Here is a 15,237-nt window from a genome sequence, read left to right as displayed (position 1 = left end):
TGAGGCTAATCTGTCCGTCCCTGGCACAACCCTAACAAGAACGGTGGAACGTGAGTGGCATTTCAGAGCAGGTTGTCTTTCTGTAAAGCTGCCACACACCTCGTCGAAGGACACTGAGGATGAAACATTAGGGGACTGGATAAATTAGCTTTTTCTTTAGCTTTGCCGTGGAGGAAATTGATTTATATCCTCTGTGTTATTCCTCACAAAAGTCATTATCACCCCTCTGTGACTGATGCTTATCTTTTTATCATCAGGGGGAAAATGGTCATTTGCATTCACTGCAAGGAAGAGGGTTTTAATATTGTCAAATTGACGCAGATAGTGTACAATAAAACAAACAATGATGCTTTCAGGCTCACATCTTCCTTTGTGCCGGTCTCCTCTCTCTTGTCTGTGTGAGAAAAAGACAGGGGTGGAGGTAGGGGGGGCATTCTGATGTGCCGGTAGATACGGGCAAACAAAGACACGGAGCAGTGCGCTATCGCCTCTGTGTTGACGCCACAAGGTCCAGAGCTGTCAAAAGTATCTGACCTCCATCTCTGCCAGATCAAAATGCATGACAAAAGAAAAACAGAGGGAAAGAAAAAGTGGAAAGTGGATATAGATCGCATGCGTGTTCAAACAAACTCGACTGGCGTCAGGCTCGACATACAATGAAGAACAATGTCACCAAGGCAACACCGGCAAAACACTCATCGGCTTTTACTTTTTTCCTCTTTCCTCTATCTGTTTTTGAGAGTGTGCTGTATGATCAGGGACTTCAAGCACCTCACACTTTATGCACCAATAAATAAAAAATAGATACTTCCCACTTAGTTAAAAGGAGGGAACAGATGCAGGAGGGTTTTTTTTTTTGCTCTCAGCCCTCTGCTCTTTTACAGAAACATTTTTTAGAAAAATATTTGCTCCTTTGACTGTCACCACCTGCTGCACCTCGGGCTGCTTCTTTCATTGTTAGTTTTTTAGTATGATTAAAGAGACTTCTATCCAGCACCTGGTTTGTTATGATACGGCAATACCCAAGAGCGGAGCAACTGATCCGCCGGCAACATCCACACTTTGATTTGGAAATCAAAGCATAGAGTGAGAAATGGGCACAAGTTCAAACGCTACTTAAGGTTTTCATCAACTTAGTTTTATGGATGTAGTGTTTACATTTCTACCGCAGGAAAAAAAAGAGCAAGCTGAGATTTATGTGAGAAGGTGAAGGCAGAGGTTGGATATTTTTGCAGCATTGTGCTGACAGAGGAGAATAAATAAGGGTTGGAATGAAAAAGGAAGTACAAATATGTCTTAATACATCTTTTAATAAGAGTTAAATATATCTGGATACATTTTCATGAAAAATAAGATAAAAATACAAACCTGTTGCCACATTATAGCAACCAGCCCTTAATAATAAGGTGTTTGAAAGCCTTTAATACAACTTCATACAACTAAAATGTCATATTTATCCACTGAAAATCAGCACATAAACAAAGAGCACTTCTGCTCTCTATTCACCGTCAGGCCCTCAGCAGAGCCTCCACAGAGAAAGGTAATGGCCTCACAGCGGGAGTCCTCACTGAGCTGCTATGAGGGCTCTTGACAGAGTCGGCGTGAGCACCCGCCTGCTTGTCGGGGGTGTCTACACACCAGCTTTTACCCATCAGGGGTCTGGGATCAAAAGTCCTGCTGGGTGCACTGACGTCTGGCCCGCCCAAGATACACTGATCTGATCCAGAAATAGAGCGTGTGATGGCGGAGGAGCCATTTGAGTTCATTATTTCTGGTGCATCTGAGGCACTTTTGACAAGGTCTGGACCCAATGAGGTGCAGCCATGCTGTTTGAGTCTTTGTTGCAATGTTATGGGAATCAAGTCCAGTTGTTCCTTCTTCTCACAGCCTCTCCTGCTACTCTTCCCCTCCTCTTCCTCCCCCCTTCGCTCTGACGTTTGGCAGAAAAGGTCACATTCTGACGATCTGCTCTTCAGCTGGAAGAACTGGTAGAACTGAAAGTCACACTCATACAGAGGCTTGTATTTATACACAGGCACGTAACTGGGCGACCCTGTAGTGGTGGGGTCCTTGTTCAGAAGGCAGCATTGCAGGTTAGGTGAGGAAGGTAAGGGCGGAGGGTGAAAGACGGGGACGAGGGCGGCGGAGGAGGAGAATGGAAGGTCACTCTGCTGCTCCCTCTGTCTCAGCTCTCGTTCCAGCATCACGTTTTCCAGCTCCTTGTCGGCGAAGGCTCTCCTCTTCCTCATCCGAGCGCTGATGGAGGGGCACGTGAAGTTTGTATGGTCGCGGTGTGTCTGCTTTGACCAGCAGGGGGTATCCTCTTCAAGAGACCTAGCTGGTTTCAGCCCTGCATAGAGAGCAAAGCCACATTATGGTTTCATATAAAGAACTCAATTTTGAATAATGAAGTTGTTCCCACCCATTAATTGTTGTGTTTATGTTTGAGTACTTAGTTCTTTATTATTTTAATGATCCACTTGGTTAGCGGTGTCAGTTTTGCTTTAGTGAGAGCACAGAGGGGCTGAGAGGGCCATAAAGAAGACAAAGCCTGCAGCAGGAATTGACTGTATGCCAGCAGGTATTAATACTCACTATGTATTACAGTTATGGCCTGTTAGTGTAAAATAGAGAGGCCATGATCATCAGGTTTGTTTGAATGAATGAATTGTCTGTTGTACTTGGTATTAATGAGTACCAAGAAACAGCTCTGGTCCTCACCAAGCACCTGTGAGGGGTTGTGACTGCTTAAAGCAACACGTGGTTAGAGGTATTATGGGGACCAAAACCCAGAGAGGACCAAAAGGGGTCCTCAGAGTGATGGTTGTCATGGATAATGTCATAACAGGGAATCGGTGTCCAGACAATAATCCTGGTTAAGTTGCACGCCCATGTAGCAGGCAGCCTGTGGCTTCTTTCCCGCATGTCATTCCCCCACTTTCTCCCAGTTTCCTACACCATCCACTTTCCTCTCCCTCTATCAATAAAAGATATAAAAGCCCATCTCTCTCTCTCTCTCTTTCTCTGTCTCTCTCTCTCTCTCTCTGTCTCTACCTATCTATCTATCTATCTATCTATCTATCTATCTATCTATCTATCTATCTATCTATCTATCTATCTATCTATCTATCTATCTATCTATCTATCTATCTATCTATCTATCTATCTATATATATATATAGACGGTTAAAAAAAGAAGCCAGATGAGAGTTAAAAGAAAAAGTTTTGTAGCAATCACAACTCATCTTGGTTGGAAAAATAACTTAGTTGGACAGGTCAGCAAGTCTTCCCTACTTTGATTTAATACCAACAGTAAAATAAATAAATAATAATGCTAGTAATAATAATAATACACTTGACTTTTTTCTTGATATTTGCAGTATTTTCAATTTCACGCTTAAATTATTCCTGGGGTTTTTTTGCGCCACATTTTTTTGTATTAAAATTATATTCTGATTATTTGTTTAATTTTCTCTTTATAGATATGTCATTTTTCTCAAGACAGTACCAAAATATTTGTGCAAACTAAGTTGGACGAGTAGTCTTCTTGCATGAACCCAGATTAACTCAGTGCACTGAAAGCAACGATGCAGCATTATAAGGATTGTAAGGATTTTATCGGTCTAGTAAAGAGAAAAATAAGCACCGTCTATCAGCTGGAGAGAAGCAGAGCATTAATGAGAGAGGAGATGATAATTAAACTTTACCCTGCAGGAGGCTCTTAGCCAGGCTGCTCGGTTGCTCCGCTGCTCGGCTGTAACGCTGATACGCTGTCCTCCGCAATGGAGCTGCACACCTGACCCCCCTCTTACCCTGCAGGAAACATGGGAACAGGAATCAGACATTCAGACACAATCGTATTAAACTGAGTCTGAGGCCCAGGGGTAATTAAAGGGAATTAAAACATTATGTAAGGCAAGTATAGCTCTTTGTAATTCTATGGTATTAAAATGAGATATTGACCCCGGTGGTACTGCAGGAATATGACTACTTGGTATGAATGTAAATCATCTTGTAAAGAGGAGTGCATTAATGCCTTGTTTCACTCAATGCTTTTTATTTCCTTTTATTCATTTAATCATTATATTGATAGGTCAATGTGTTTTCAGTCAGCAGTATTCATCTGTGAAATAGAATCTAAAATATGACTCAACAATGTTAGAACTAAGGAGTTTCACATTTTTGCTCATGAGAGCAGAATGTTGTTCAAAATACACCCTAAGTGCAAAACAAACTAAAAGTGGAACAATCCCTCCTCAGAGGAATATTTCAAGTTTTATTCCCAACTTTTATAATATTAGTGTGTTTGATGTTGTGTGTGGGTGACTTCCTCACTAAATAAAATGTACAAACCATGCAGCACTCTTCAGACTTTAGAGTAATAAAACCAAAAACTAATAAACCTTTAGTCAAATACAGAGTCTGATCTGAATTGTACATAACAGTTTCTTTACAAATGCTGAGAACACTTTTTGTACTCCAGCTGATATCTGCACCTTCATTCAGGTAAAAACAATAAAGCTTATGACTGATCTTTCTGCTTTAGGGCATGTGATGGTAACACAAAACAATAACATGGTTAATGTTGGAAAATGTGCAGATTCAGTCCTGTTATTTAATTCAAAAGACCTTAGAGCGTGTAATATAATTTGATATTTCCCTTCATGACATTTAAATGCATGGACGGCTCATGAAAATCGTGGTGTTATTTTAAAAGTGCTTCAGTCTGCTTTATGTAAGTGACTAAGGACACCTTTTATTGTTTTTATTTTAAGAAATAGATTTCTCCTTTACCCAGATGTTGTTTTTAGACTGTTTGCCATTATTATGTGTTAGTTAAAATAGTCTAGAACCAAATTTTCCACACTGGAGGTAATGTTTGTCCACCTGTTTGTCCTCCCTCACTGACCTGCCCCTGTGCTCTCCTCACCTCCGCTGCTTGCTGCCTCCTCAGCGCGACCTGCGCCGCCATGACGCGCTGACGCTCCACCACCAGCAGGCAGCAGGCACAGCGACAGTCCCTCCAGCGGCAGAAGCGTTTGTGGCCTTTCAAACACGAAACAACGCCGTGGTTCCGACAGCGCGCGCATTTGGGGCTCCGGGTCATCTTGCGTGCTTTCTGCTGGTGGCACTCTGGAGACAGGGTCACTTTATTCTCCCCGTGTTCCCCGTGGCAGCCGTGCTGCCCTGCGCATCCGTCAGGACTTGTCACGTCAGTAACTTCTTCTGATTTCAACACATCAAGGGTTGCTGATGTCTCCAGCTGCAGGCCTCTCTTCGGCGCAGAGGACATTTATGACTGAAAGCGCCGGGATTCCACTTTTCGAACTGAGCAGACTTTTATGCGACAGGTGAATAAGAAATATAACCTCACAAATACAACTTTACAATGCCGGTGATGTAAAAAGTAGGCCCGCTTAAAAATATAGAAGAAGTTCTCATTAGAGTAGGTAGAGCTGCGGTGGTCTTGTTTTACGCACGCATTAGAAAAAACAAAAGGCAATAAAGAACTGAGAAATTTAACTCCAAACGTGATAAACCTGTAACTCAACGAGCACACAGGAGGTATCAAGCTTTCCTAATTAATTGAATCAGCTTCCAATAAACATAAATTAAGTATTAGTGGGTATGATTCCCTGCTTCGAAAGGCCGCGCGCCTCAGCTATCCAGCAAACTATTTACTATCGAACAGCCGTGAGGTTCCCTGTCTGCCTCCTGCTGCTGCTACTGCGGCCACATGACGGTCTTTTCAGGATGGAAACTTTGCAGCCTATCGCCAGAAGTTTGAAATGTTCAGCATCTCTCAGCATGCGCTCTGACGCGGTTTCCAAGGACAAGCGGGTAGAGGACCGGGCCACAATGCCGAGCTCCTGGCGCGGGACCTGGGAGCAGGGATTTGGGGAAGCCCGTTATGAAGCACGAGGAACTCCCCTTCTGCCTATAAACTCCCATACCTGCCCTGCCCTGCCCACCTCTGAGCTGTTCTCGTCTTTCAACTTAGATTTGGATCTTTGCCAGACCCACATTTCTATTTATTTTTTTTAGGTTCAGGATTCAAATGTATGCAAAGAAACTTAGCAGAAAAAAAACGTTTGTCAGAACCTTTACAACAAGCTGAAGTGGACATTAAAACGCCAACTCTTCGGAGCAGCTGCAGCAATTATTTAATAAAAGTAATAATAATTAGAATTTCCATAATGAGAGTAATTATACAGAGCAGAGCAGTCCTTAAACTTTTAAACATACACTCCCGTTATGAGCCCGTGAGCGTGCAAATACGTGTGAATTGTGTGTTTTACCAGACAGATACAATACGGACTAATTACGCACGCGCCTTGGGGAGAGTGAGCTCGAGGGTGGGGAGAGTGAGCTCAAGGGCGGAGAGATAGAAACAGAGACATAGACAGGGAGAAAGAATCATATTTTCATATTACCTCGGAGTGATCTTCAATCTCATATTTATTCATAATTCTGTTTAATAATTCAATGATTTAATGGCTCTCGTGATGTTTCTAGTGTCACCATTCAGGGGCCTCCAGTAGAACAATTTAAAACCATTAAGATACATAAATATTCACTTTGTAGAGCTTGTGTTGATAAGTGTTTTTGGCGTCAGGGTATAAAAAGTGACTTATTTAAATTCTCACCTTTTAAAATAGTAATTTTGCTGATGTCAACTAAATCATTATGTGATCTTAAAATGGTGGGAATTGCTACTGATATTGGTATTATTAGTTATACAGGCCCTGTCATGTGTACAGTAGATTTTGCATACGGTGAATCTGATTTGAGGCTGGTGTTATGCTGCACTCAGCTCATCATAACACTAATGCATGTGCCAAAAGATCTGTTTCCATGACCCATAGGCACTGAAAAGCTGCTAGACACCAGAGACTGCACTGATGTGGTAAGAAAAGTGTGCTCCCTACTGGCGCAATTCAATAATGACACCCTGGGCAGTTTTTTTCATGTGAAATTCAGCCAGAGCTTAACTCAATTAACTGATCTCCATCTCTTCACTTCCCCATAGTCACACTAATTATCGATAGAGATCCTCACAGGATCAATTAAGGTGGATCTACAGCACTGAAACATTAAATTTAAATTACAAGTTCCTCCTTTTGCCTCAATAATTATTTTGTTATGTTCATGACTGTACTAAAAGAGCTATTAAGATATTTGATGTGAACGTGATTGCTGTTAAGTGAGTCACTTCAGAGAGATATGCCTTCAAAAAGCGTTCAATTTGATATTACCTAAGAAAATGTTTAAATAAGCAGATAGGCTGAAAAAAGAGAAGAGAAACAAATTCAGAATGTGTTGCCTTTAATATTTTTAGCAGTCAGATTCTTTAAACGAGGGGCTTCTTAAGCTGTAAAATGTATACTTTCCTACATAAACACATTTTACAAGGCAAAAAACATAAATTTACTGTCAGAGTGAGGTTGAGGTCAAGGGTCATGTACAACCAATACTCATCCATTTGAGTATATCAAGATTTATGCAACTGCTGATGCTAGAAGATATGAGGGGAATTTCTTCTTATAGCAATGATAACGATAACTTTATTTATGACCCAGGCAACATGAATGTCTCTGAAACATCAGGCAATTTGAAATATGAGCTTTAAACATGCATGTAATCCTATATATTGACATTATTGTAATACTAGTTCATGTTTGTTCCTTGCTTTAAAGTCAATACTTTTGCCGGGAATGAACATCTGCAAAGATTATATGCTAGTGATACAAATGTTCCCTTTTAAAAACACAGAAAAAGGGCTCTTGATTGTACTGGGTTGGACTGAAAGCCCTCTTTTGTACACTAGTGAATCCAATAGTAAACAGAATGTAATCAGACCAAATGTTAAAAGGGCCTTGAATTTTGCCTTCGGTGATTGTAAGGTTAAGCATATTTGTTTTTGCTGGTTTCATTTGTGATGATGCAAAAGCAGCCGTGGTGCAAATACATTTTGTTGTACTCAAACTGACAGTACAGTATTGTAAACTCCATGGTCATTGTCATCATATGTAGAATCTGAGGGCCTCAGGTGGTGAAATCTCAGTCACCTTTGCTTCTGGTCCTGGATGTAACCACAACCAGAAGTGTCCCACGCTGGGTTTCAGCTCATTAAGGGTTAAAAGTCAGATATTGATGTGCAGATAGAATCCAGAGCCAACTGAGTTTCCAAAATATGATCCCCAAAGTGTCACAGGTACAATTGTAAGACTAACACACAACCAGCACTGACAGTCATTCAGTGATCTGGCAGGAGAATATAGTAAGCAGTACCACAGTTTGATATCTTTCAATGCTCCTGTTTTAAAGCATTAGGACTGTCTTCAGATATCTGGATAACAGTAGAGTAGTAGACATAATTGAAAACTTAACATTATTTTCAGTGACGTTCTGCAGGACATGTAAAGAGGGAACTGGCAGGTTAAAAAGAGGTAACCGGCACATCACTAGGTTCTGAGGAAGACACTGAGGACAGTGTTGCACATTATACTCCTGGTGAAAAAGCAGAAGCCACAGTGACCTTCTATGTATCAAAGGGATGCACACAAAAGAAGCAATGCCGTCCATATCAAAGGGAACTTTCCCCAGGGACTGAGTACCAAGGAGCTTTGGTAATAACTACACTCCAAACACAGCTCAGAGTTCCCTCTCAAAATAAAGGGACAGACGCTGTCTGCACAATCTTAGAAGGATTAAAGATGTTTAATCCTAAGCAGGCAACAAGAAGTCAAAACAAACACGCAAAGCATGAATGTGGTTTCTAAGACGTCAGTTTCTAAGTACATTCAACAGTGACAAGGGCAGTATGTAAACAAAACTAACCTGATTTACAATTCAGAGCAAACTGTATATTGTCCAGTCAAAATTAATTGCAGAGATTTTTTGTCTTTATTCATTTATTTATTTCATTTCTTGACTTCTGTCACAAGATGCATCACAAATACACTCTTTTACAGCAATTTTCAAGTAGTATCTCAAAAATGTCGTGGTTACAATTATTATGATGGTGAACAAGGTGTAACAGTCACCACTGAAAGGCTTATAAGCATGACCTTGATCTGTACAAGCACAGTTAACATTACATATTAACAAACAAAGGGGTCTTTCAGCAGAGGGAGAGCTGTGAAATGTCATGAAGCTACTCCCGAGCATTAAACTGCTCTCTGTACGATGTCTCTGGACTGTCTTGTTGACATCACACAGACCATAAAATGCTGTATCCATAGTTTTTCTGCAAAAATGATAATGTATGGAAGTTATCTTTGCATAGATCCTATTCCAACTACTGCTGGAAAAGGACATTGGAGACATACCGTCAAAATCCTCATTCCCATCCTCCCTTTAATGCTAAAAAGAACAATTCACCGAAAACTTATTGACAAAGTTGTGTTTGGAGAAACGTTTTTGCTGGTTGAAATTATATCCAAGACATTCAGGCATTATTTCAGGCTGTTTCAACAAAATATTAACGTTGAAGTTTAAATGCTCACTTGGCTCCAATAGTGATCAGAGACATTCTTTCATTGTTGACTCAACAGGAAAATGCTGACTGCGATGCAAACCCAAACAGACACACCAGAAACCATAACATTGATTGTAATTCTCAGCAATGATGAAGGATAGATTGCAAAACAGAAAAAGATTGTGTCTCGATTGTGACACTTATAAGATGAGATATATTCTGTCTGGCACACTTCTTTGCGCATTCTTTACCTGCAGCTATTTTTGTAGCATTGGCGTGCCTTGTGTGTCACTTATCAGAAAAACATAAACACAGATTGTGTTGGTCCTAAAAGGGAATCACAAATTTTCTCAATTTTCTGTTGAGAGCAACCTACAAATGGAAAAAGGGAAATTGTTGCTGTGGCCTGGTACATAATGTTTGGGTCACACATGGTGTCATGCATTATGTTCATAGGAAACAAGGTAAGTATCCCCTTTATTAATACCATCATCCCTGCTTCTGCCTGCGATGGAGTGCATCTCTCTGAGCCCCTCGACTCTCAGACAAATTGACTGTCATCAGCAGTGACATGTCGCTCCGGCATTCCCGTCACACATTCACCTCTTCCCCGCTCTCTCCTCAACATCCTGCGGTTGTTCTGAGAGTTGTGCCCTTCTACTTCCATTCTCGTAGCAGAGATGGAGTTTGACAGACTCTTCTGCTCCCACCATTCGGCCTGCTGGCGTGTCCTCCTCCATCTGCCTCTCCCTTTATGACTGACTGCCTCAATCAACTTTTTAAAGGAACAAACAAAACACAAAAGGCAGCGGGTGAAGTTACACTCAAGGACGTGAGCTCCTGCACCAACTTTTTGTTATATGCTGAACTTTGAAAAGAAAAACAGTTGGGGAGGAAAATCCTGAGCTGAATGTCAATTAACTTCAAAGAGAGAAATAAAGAAGACTCTGGGCTATGTTTCACGCTGCTTTCATACAAAGGCTTTCTCACCTTTATCCACCTACTTCCAAAGAGCCCGAGACACCTGAGCACTTATCAGCGTAAGGCAGGGGCCATTAAGCTGACAGTTTTTCCAACGGAGGTTAAACCTGCACCTTAGAGAGTGTGTGACTTTGTCAAGCCTGTTAAGACAGAACAAACGCCTGCTCAAATAAATACACTCCTAACCTCATCACATTAGACACAATCAGGTTCTGTTTGGGGATCTGTTTAATATGCAGTGTGCAACATTCAAAGTGTCGCTGAATGCAATGAAAACACAAACATACACTGTTGGGAGCCTATGTGAGTACTGTAAAATCACCTACTTGATCTTTTCCCAATAAGGGTTTTTAAACAAATATGGAATTTTGGCATCAGATGAAAAGAATCTAATCTCCGCCTCAGGCTCCACTTTTTTCGTGAGAGCTGCCAAGTGTCTGAAAAAAAGAGAAAAAATTCAGCTTTTCTTCCATCAGTTATGTGGACGTTTGGTCAAGGAGCATCTCTTAGAGGCAGCATTTTGAGGGAAGACCACCATGACCTGATAGCACCATTAGACCCACATTTAGTGGTATCATTTCTAAGCCTGCTGAGTGCTTATGAACCTTTTCACTTCCACTGCTGCTTCTCATGCTTTTGTTGCATCTTTTGGGTGCTGTTGTCCTCCATATTTTCTTGTTTCTCTCACTTTCTTTTTGGTTGTTTTTTTGCTGAATTTCCTTGCCCTGTAATAATCCTTCTTTGCCTACTACCTTGTTAATATATTTGAGTGATATTTCTAATTAGCATGCTACATTAATGATTCAAATATGTCTTGCTGGCTTATCACTTAGAGGTCATTTCTTAGTTCCACAGTTGAGTGCTCGACTAAATACAAGGAAATTACCATAAAATCATCTAAAAAAAGTTTCACCAGTGTTTTTTTTGGTAAGTCTCCCAGGAGATAAAATTTTAAACGGTCTTCATGTGATTCCAATTGTGTTTATTTAAGGCAACAGAGTGCATGTTCTTTGTAACTGTGTGGCTCTCTCTTCTACCATCAGTTTTTGACATGTCAAGTTTGCAGACCTGCTAGCTACTGCTACGGTAGCTGAGCTTAGCCAACGGTAACCTTGATAGCTGTGAGGTACAGACCCATGACCAACCCACAGAGACGGGAACCACTTCTGCTGATCACTTGTCTTAAATAGAAGAGTCTTTTCAATCAAACCAGCACTCCATGAGGTGTATCTACTTAACAGTATACCAGCTTTTTTTGAAGCATTATTATGACCTACTGGGCAAATATAGCTCTTGAGAAGTGGCACCGCTAGCCCAGTCTGCCTGTGTCCTGTAGGGAAGCTGTTGCCTGATTCTTTGAATCAACTTGATACTCCTTTGCCAATCTTCTGGATAAAATACCTTCACACAATAAAAAACCTCTCTTAGCTCGATATTTAGATGGAAAAACAATCAATTGTAAGTGCGTCTTATAGATTTAACTTCACAGTATTGAAAAAATGACTTTGTTTAATAATGCACTATATGTGTTTTGATACCTTCCTTTAGGCTGTCATAATGAGTAAGAGTTATTTATTTTACATGTGAAATAACTAAAAGTTACTAAACTGGACTCTTTATTTATGAAGTGTGGGCTTTTAAGAAGTAAAGCAGTGCCAAACCACGGGGCCCAGCCATTCAAAATAAATCTGACAGGATTAATCCCAGCAGATTGAATCAAATCTAGAAAACCATATGTTCAAAAGAAGAAAAAAAGGACATGATTGGACAAGATCAGGAAATCTAATCTCAGTTATTACCCTGATAAAACATCCTGTTTGTGTGGTTTTAAGCATCTATTGAAATGTGATAACTGTGATCACTTATATCCCAGCAGAGGGCTGGATTCAGGCAAAGAGGTGGTCAAACTTTTAGATTGATCAGACAATAAAACATTGTACTATATGATGCTGATACTTGTCACAGTGTTATATTTAGCTCTTTATTTCTGAATTGCCACCATGAAACATCAGCTGACTTTAAAATATTTCACCAAATAGCTGCTTATATCACATGTAAAGTAATTGAAATGAATACAGCTGTGACCTTTCAGTTTGTGTGGATTTTGGCACCCACACATTATATACACACCAGTCTCTTTCTGTTGTTTAGTTTCCAGTTTATCTTCATTACCCTGCCTGGATGTCCCCTTCTGTGGATGTACAGCTCTGTGTTTTACCCTTTTGGACTTTTTTCACGATGTTAATAGTATAGTATCTTATTTTAAGGTTTAGGGTAGTTTATTGTCTGTATATTTGTATTATTTTTTGTTGTTTGTTTACAATATGGTTTATTGAAGTTAATTAGGTTATTTACGGGTCATGTGTTGGGGTGGGGATATTCAGTTAATTTACCATTCACCTGTTTTCTGAGCTGGGTCTCCGTACTTTTTGTTGACTGCTATTTTCTTTCTTTTGATCACTTTAATCATCTGTTATCATGAGTTGATTATCCTTTTTCATTGATAAAAGGTTAGATTTATTTTTTGTACATAAGTGATTTTTGCTTTTAGCACGTCAGACGCTTTACTAGGCCCAACCTCAGCCTCTCAGCGGCTTTTGGCTCTTTGTAGTTGCCACACTACCTTTGTGTCCGCACTCCTTGTTGTGGCAAGAAGACAATGAGGAGATGATGCATTAAAGCTCATGTGAAGAGTTTTCAGCTGGTTATAAAACCAGTCTGAATGTATACTTATGTCTCTTTATGACTTACAAAAGAATGCAAGATCATCAGTAAGAGGAGTAATTACTTTCATACGGTTATTATTGAGGTCTGAAATTGCTGTGAAGGGGTAGGTGTCGGAATTACCTGATTAACAGAACGCTGCCAAAACATCCATTCCTTGCATTTTCCATGACCAAGCTTTGTGATGGGTGATACGTTTGATTGTTAAACGACAGGTGAATTACATTTGGGGTTAAAAAACAGTACCTTTACATGTACAGAACAAGATAGGTAAGATCTGATTGTGTACAAAGCGGGCACCAAAATCCACAAAATGAAAAGTTTCTCACAGGAGCTTTAACGAAAGCACAATGTGTACAAAGCATTTCTTCACTAGTGCCAGAATTTATAAAGTAAAAACAGTGTAGTGAGATATTTGTGATGGGGTAAGGTTTGCTGTAATGAGAGTGTAGAATGCTTCTGCTTGATTTTACATGAATAATACATTGTTAGTGTTAATGTCAAAGCAGAACAGGTTGGTCAGTGTAGTCATGGTGATGGGAAAACAGGCTTTATTTTAGAAGTGAGATTTTTTTTGGCTGGAAGAAAAGAAGGGAGAGGACAAGAGTCGTGAACAGTGTGAAAGAAGAACAGAGAACAGTTTTGGCTGTGTTTGTGTGTGTGTGTGTGTCCCTGGTTGGGCTTTGGTTATAGCTGTGGCCATAGTAACATTTGCATCTTCGTGATGTGATGCTTGATGACCTGAAGAAAATCCTCCAGGAGCCAGAAGTTCCCTCTTCATGGTCCATTAGAGCCGACACTTTGTGCTGTTGGCTTCAACATCTCGCTCTGCCCTACAGTTCATCCTGTCCTTTATTCTTCCCTGGTTCTCTTCCTGCGTCTTACTTATAGTCTGTACACTGTTTCTTGTACAAGGTATTTTAGAGAACCACATTTTCATATTTTGTATCGTTGTCATGAGGGCTATCAAATCATACATTTTTTAAAGATCTGGATTAACCACATGATTAATCTCATGTTTCAAATTATATTATTTTGTAATTTAAAGCAGTTTCTAAGTTCATATTAACAATGTAAAACAATTCCTACCAGTGTTGTGATTTGAAAATCAAATGAATGCAATGAAATGTGCTTAATGATTTTGACTTTTAGATTAGTTATTCAAATAAATGCTGCACAGCTACACCAGTGTGGTCTGAAGCTGTGACTAAGAAGTAGGACACATTCAGACTGCTGAAATCTTGAGGGTGAGCATGAACAAAATATCCAATCATTATCAATATGGTGTGCAGTTACTTAGAGAGCATTTTGAACACTCAGGGAAGACAGCACTTCCACTGTTAAGTGGTGGCAGTGGTGTGGTTTAGGGCTGGGCGATAATTCCATACAGATAATTATCGTGATAGAATTTTTCTCAATAAAAATGTAACAAATGTTCTATTAAAATTTGTTATATTTAAACCTGTAATTACAAGACTGCATTGAACAGCCAATCATGTCGCAGGGTAAGAGGTAGGCGGGGCTTAAAGACGTTTGTAGCAGAATGTAAACAGATGAAACGAGCAGCAGCGACACGAAACAAAACATAAAACCTACCAGAGCAAAGCAGAGTCTTCAGTCTGACACTGTGCTGACTCAGCGTTAATATTAACTTGATACACTTACTTAAAGACACTTACAGGATAAATCTGATTATGCAAATTTTCTCTAGCTGAGAAAAATAAGAATTTACAAAATAAGACTACACAAAAATCTCATCTTACACTGAAGACCTGCTTCCTGTTAGCATCATCAAAAATGATGGATTCAAGAAGCTTATCAGAGAACTAAATCCAGATACAAGATAACAAAGCGTCAGCTTTCACTCAGGAGCAAAAATCTGACTTTAAATTTAAATTAAATAATGATTCGATTTTTATCATGGTAATTAATGTACTTTACTGATCCCCAGGGGGGAAATTCAATTTTTTCACTCGTGTTATTTTTTGGTCACGCTATACGCACTGTTATTGGTGTATACATACAATCATGCACACACATGCAGTGGACAT

The 15,237-nt window shown here is 40.0% G+C and overlaps 1 protein-coding gene across 1 annotated transcript; it reads right to left on the bottom strand.

The window, feature by feature from the left end:
* Positions 1–1,394: 1,394 nt before the first annotated feature.
* On the bottom strand, positions 1,395–5,893 carry dmrt2b (doublesex and mab-3 related transcription factor 2b). Its single transcript, XM_034677981.1, has 3 exons — positions 4,931–5,893; positions 3,708–3,813; positions 1,395–2,350 (listed from the first exon to the last, which is right to left on the bottom strand). The coding sequence occupies exons 1-3, from the start codon at positions 5,291–5,293 to the stop codon at positions 1,509–1,511; spliced, it is 1,311 nt and encodes a 436-aa protein (XP_034533872.1). The 5' UTR covers positions 5,294–5,893; the 3' UTR covers positions 1,395–1,508.
* Between the last annotated feature and the right edge of the window lie 9,344 nt (positions 5,894–15,237).

Source organism: Notolabrus celidotus, chromosome 2 (genome assembly GCF_009762535.1).
Source record: "Notolabrus celidotus isolate fNotCel1 chromosome 2, fNotCel1.pri, whole genome shotgun sequence".
NCBI lineage: Eukaryota > Metazoa > Chordata > Actinopteri > Labriformes > Labridae > Notolabrus > Notolabrus celidotus.
This window is presented reverse-complemented; position numbering and strand designations above follow the sequence as displayed.